Below are 5,258 nucleotides of genomic sequence, written 5' to 3'. Positions count from 1 at the left end.
TGCAGGGGTGTGGGGAACACTCCAGCAGTGGAAGTGATTCAGGGGGCCCAAGGCATGCCAAACATAATGACAGGTCTGGGTGTCGCCGAGAACATACCTATGCAAGTAGGTATCGTTGTGTATACAGTGTTGATTATTTTTTGTGCTAGTACATTGTTTTTGATAATACTTTTATTAGTATGATAAAGTTGATTAACTGTTTGATAATGATGCTCATTGATTTATTATACAGCCGTTTAAGATATTAGATGATATATCATTATGATTAATAATGTTTGATGATGATTTTCTATTCTTGTAATTTTCTTTGTATATTATGGCCATAATCTCTGTTTGATTGATAGTTTATCTTTCCATAATTTCTGTTCGATTGATAGTTTATCTTTCCATAATTTCTGTTCGATTGATAATTTGTTTTATGTAATTTGCTTTTGCATAATTAATAATGGATGATTCCTATTATCTGTTTATTCATCACTACTGTTACTATTTTATGAATTAATGGGAGTGATTTTATTTCCTGTTGTTCCTTTTTATTTTTTTATTTAATTTTATCTGTATTTGCACTTTTTTCACAATTTGATAGATTTTTTTTTTTTTTTTTAGTGTATGTTTGTATCAGCTGATACTATACCTCAGGCCTAATTACAGAATCCAGGGACGAGTAGTAGGACAAGACACCTCCCTCCATAGACTCCCCTGATATTCACAGGCCTAAGGATTAAAGTGTCCAAAGTTGAGTATTCTATACGTATATTATTTGTTTTTATTATTATTATTCCCATGACAATGCTGTCCTAATGAATTTTTTAAAACACTTTTTATTAGTTCGAATGGCAGTGTTGATTTTGATTGTTTTTAATTTCAAGTACAGTATATAAAAAAAAAGTTTTTTTTTTTTTAACTTGTTTGCATCATTGTTTTCATGTATACTACAGTGTAGGTCCCGATAACCTGCAAATTTTGAGGTTTCGGACAATCACCACTACCCGTATCATTCCTAGTTGTCCGAAACAAGTTTTTAGTGACTGAAGTATTGTAATAAAGAAAAAAAATAATTATTTTTATTTTACATAAAATCACAACTACAGTGTATGATGATACTGAGCATATTATTATATGCTATTAGGTAAATTCTTCCTAACTACTAAGTAGAAAAATTGAGTACTGGTACATATGGAAAATCTAGGTTTTGGACAACACAGTCCTAATTCAGTACTAAAAATAAATAAAGATAAAATTACCGGTAGGTATTTCTATTTCACTTTAACGTAAAACTGCATACCATAATTAAAATGAGTATAAGTTAGTAAAAGAAATTTTGTTGGGATTGCAAGTGATGTGAGTGGCAAGAAGTTTGTTGGAGGCAGCAGGAAGAAGGGCAGTGAATGGTGGAATGGAGTGAAGGTAAAAGTGGAAGAGAAAAAGAGGGCTTTTGAAGAATGGCTGCAGAGTATAGTGTAGAGAAGTATAAAAAATATAAAGAAAAGAATAGAAGTAAAGCGCAAGGTAAGTGAGGCAAAGAGGGCAGCTGACCTGAGGTGGGGTCAGGGATTGGGTCGTTCATATGAAAGAATAAGTAGTTTTGGAAAGAAGTGAAGAGAGTAAGGAAGACTGGCTCAAGAATTGAAGAGACAGTGAAAGATGGAAATGGAAGGATGTTATAAGGAGAGGAGGCAAGGAAAAGATGGGTGGAATATTTTGAAAGTTTACTGAATGTTGAGGAGAATAGGGAGGCAGATATGATTGCTGTTGTGGGTGTTGAGGTGCCGGTGATGGGAGATTACAAGAGAGGAAGTGAGGAGAGCACTTGATGAAACGAGAGTAGGAAAAGCATCTGGTATGGATGGTGTGAGAGCTGAGATGTTGAAGGAAGGGGGTGGAACTGTACTTGAATGGTTGGTGAGATTGTTTAATATGTGTTTTGTGTTGTCAAGGGTACCAGAAGATTGGGTTTGTGCATGTATTGTACCACTATATAAGGGTAAGGGAGATGTGCATGAGTGTTGTAATTCAAGGGGTATTAGTTTGTTGTGTAGTTGGAAAAGTGTATGGTAGAGTACTGATTAATAGGATTAAGGATAAAAAAGAGAATGCAATCTTAGAAGTACAGGGTGGTTTTAGAAGAGGTAGGGGTTGTATGAATCAGATTTTTACAGTAAGGCAGATATGCGAGAAGTATTTAGCAAGAGGTAAGAAGGTGTATGTTGCGATTATGGATCTGGAGAAAGAGTACGATAGAGTTGATAGGGAAGCAATATGGAATGTGATGAGGTTATATTGAGTTGGTGGAAGGTTGTTACAAGCAGTGAAAAGTTTCTACAAAGGTAGTAAAGCATGTGTTAGGATAGGAAATGAAGTTAGAGATTGGTTTCGGGTGAGAGTGGGGCTGAAACAAGGATGTGTGATGTTGTCGTGGTTGTTTAACTTGTATGTTGATGGAGTGGTGAGAGAGGTGAATGCTCAAGTACTTGGACAAGGATTGAAACTGGTAGACGAGAATGACCATGAATGGGAGTTAAATCAGTTGTTGTTTGCGGACGATACTGTACTGGTTGCAGACGTGGAAGAGAAGCTTGGCCGATTAGTGACAGAATTTGGAAGGGTGTGTGAGAGAAGGAAGTTGAGAATTAATGTGGGTAAGAGTAAGGTTATGAGATGTACGAGAAGGGAAGGTGGTGCGAGGTTGAATTTCATGTTGAATGGAGAGTTACTTGAGGAGGTGGATCAGTTTAAGTACTTGGGGTCTGTTGTTGCAGCAAATGGTGGAGTGGAAGATGATGTACATCAGAGAGTGAATGAAGGTTGCAAAGTGTTGGGGGCAGTTAAGGGAGTAGTAAAAAATAGAGGGTTGGGCATGAATGTAAAGAGAGTTCTGTGTGAGAAAGTGATTGTACCAACTGTGATGTATGGATCGCAGTTGTGGGGAATGAAAGTGACTGAGACAGAAATTGAATGTGTTTGAGATGAAGTGTCTAAGGAGTATGGCTGGTGTATCTCGAGTAGATAGGGTTAGGAACGAAGTAGTGAGGGTGAGAACGGGTGTAAGAAATGAGTTAGCAGCTAGAGTGGATATGAATGTGTTGAGGTGGTTTGGCCATGTTGAGAGAATAGAAAATGGCTGTCTGCTAAAGAAGGTGATGAATGCAAGAGTTGATGGGAGAAGTACAAGAGGAAGGCCAAGGCTTGGGTGGATGGATGGAGTGAAGAAAGCTCTGGGTGATAAGAGGATAGATGTGAGAGGGGCAAGAGAGCGTGCTAGAAATAGGAATGAATGGCGAGCGATTGTGACGCAGTTCCGGTAGGCCCTACTGCTTCCTCCGGTGCCTTAGATGACCGCGGAGGTAGCAGCAGTAGGGGATTCAGTGTTATGAAGCTTCATCTGTGGTGGATAACGGGGGAGGGTGGGCTGTGGCACCCTAGCAGTACCAGCCGAACTCGGTTGAGTCCCTTGTCAGGGTGGGAGGAACGTAGAGAGGAGAGGTCCCCTTTTTGTTTCATTGTTTGATGTCGGCTACCCCCCAAAATTGGGGGAAGTGCCTTGGTATATGTATGTATATTATATGATTTTAAGTCAATCTTTCCAAACTACTAACCTATTCAATCAGAATACTGTACCTTAACACAACAGAGATCGAGAAAATAAATATTTTCCTAATTCCAAAAGTATCTCTCGTGTAATGGATGAACCCTGATTATTTTCATCCAAAATTGGTCTTAAAATTTCGCCCTTTACACGGTAATATACGGTAATTCTATGTGCATTTAAAATGTGACGCAATAAAGGCACCCATGGGGCAAGTGATGAGGTCTAGGTCATTCCAATTAGTGGAGGGTGGTTTAAAGGGGTTGGAGGGGCGTGAGGCGCTTGCAGGATTTCTGATGGCGGATATAGGAAAGGTTGGGAAAGTTGCTTAAGGAGTTAGAGGTGACAGGGGTGTGAGTTATTGGTGAGGTGGATTTGCTCAGAAGGAGTGACAGGGATAGAGGGAGAGGTTCGTGTGGATGAAGGTGGAGGAGAGTATGGGAGGGGGCTCATTGTGTCTTTGAAGGAGGTTTTCGTGGACGTTGAGGTTTAGGATTTTGGAGAGGACGTGGAGAGGAAAATTCAGGAATTGAAGGTCTGGTTGGAGAAGGATTAGGTCAGGGAGAGGTGTGGAGTACCGGCCGCTCCAAAATGGTGTTCAAAAATACAATTTTTTTTGGCTGAAAGACCCCCCTAGGGACCCCCTTTGAGCACATGACACAGTGGTCTTGCTGCAACCCTAGTGTTCGGCAGGAGCCACTCAGTAGCCCAATTTCTCGGGGCTGGTGTCTGGAAAAGACAAAACACTTTCATAGATCACTACCTGAATGATTGTACTCACAGATCTTTGGACACTTTCTTTAGGCCCTTTTGTTGCAGCTCAATAGATAGTCTAGCCTAAGCTCTTACAGGACACCTAACTTTTATCAAAGGCCTCAATTATTCACTACATTTCAAGGGTATGATATGTTGATCAAGTCTGAGTGTGCTCATAGGACAGACCTGAAGTTCTCGCTTGAACCACACCCTAATGGAGGTAAGAATACAGTAACATGTTCTCAGTTACAAACAATTATATTAGATACACTGCATTTTTTATACTTAATGTTCATATGGCACTACTGTAGCTTAGTCTTAGACTGGACCTAAATGATTGGACTAAAATGTCCCTGCATATCCATTTTTTACTTTGGCTAATACTTGTACATACTTGTAACTGTCAAAGAGAGAAGACTTCCCTTTAAATGACTCAGAAGTTTGTATCCACACAGGAATTAACAACAAATTTTAATAGCAATTTGTATTCTTCCAAAATATACAAACCTGAATCACTTAATCAATGGTCCCGCGTCATACACCCCACAAGTCTTTGGGCCAGAAAAAAGTGACGAAAGCCATAAAGCAACACAGCACTGCCTCTAAATCTCAGCGACTCCCAAATCTTTCCCTTCTTATGCCTCTTTAATTGTTTTCCATATATTCTCAACATCCCTCTCAAATTCAGACTAAATTTGTCTGCTCTTGCAGAATTTAGATTCCCCCTCTTACATTCTATAAATACAGTACTTATCCTATAAACATGGGAAGTATCTCCACTTAAAATTCTTATTTTAAGATCTATTTCCCATATGCATTTTTATTACATAAAATTTTAAAATCATACTCTTACGATAATTCTACTTGAAGTTACAAACGTGTGATATTTCACAATCACATACATGAAACTATTTTA

At 38.9% G+C, this 5,258-nt stretch overlaps 1 protein-coding gene across 1 annotated transcript in view; it reads right to left on the bottom strand.

Annotated features, from left to right (window-relative positions):
• Window positions 1–5,244: 5,244 nt before the first annotated feature.
• DCTN2-p50 (dynactin subunit 2) overlaps window positions 5,245–5,258 on the bottom strand; it is a gene marked incomplete at its 3' end in the record, with an annotated part of 215,004 nt that continues 214,990 nt past the window's right edge. Inside the window, exon 5 of the mRNA XM_068368220.1 lies at window positions 5,245–5,258. This exon is cut by the window's right edge and continues 212 nt beyond it. Within this exon, the coding sequence (XP_068224321.1) occupies window positions 5,245–5,258 (14 nt within the window).

The sequence above is a fragment of the Palaemon carinicauda genome, unplaced genomic scaffold, assembly GCF_036898095.1.
Source record: "Palaemon carinicauda isolate YSFRI2023 unplaced genomic scaffold, ASM3689809v2 scaffold170, whole genome shotgun sequence".
NCBI classification, from domain to species: domain Eukaryota; kingdom Metazoa; phylum Arthropoda; class Malacostraca; order Decapoda; family Palaemonidae; genus Palaemon; species Palaemon carinicauda.
The sequence above is the reverse complement of the archived record's forward strand: the minus strand, read 5'-3'. Positions and strand labels throughout refer to the sequence as shown.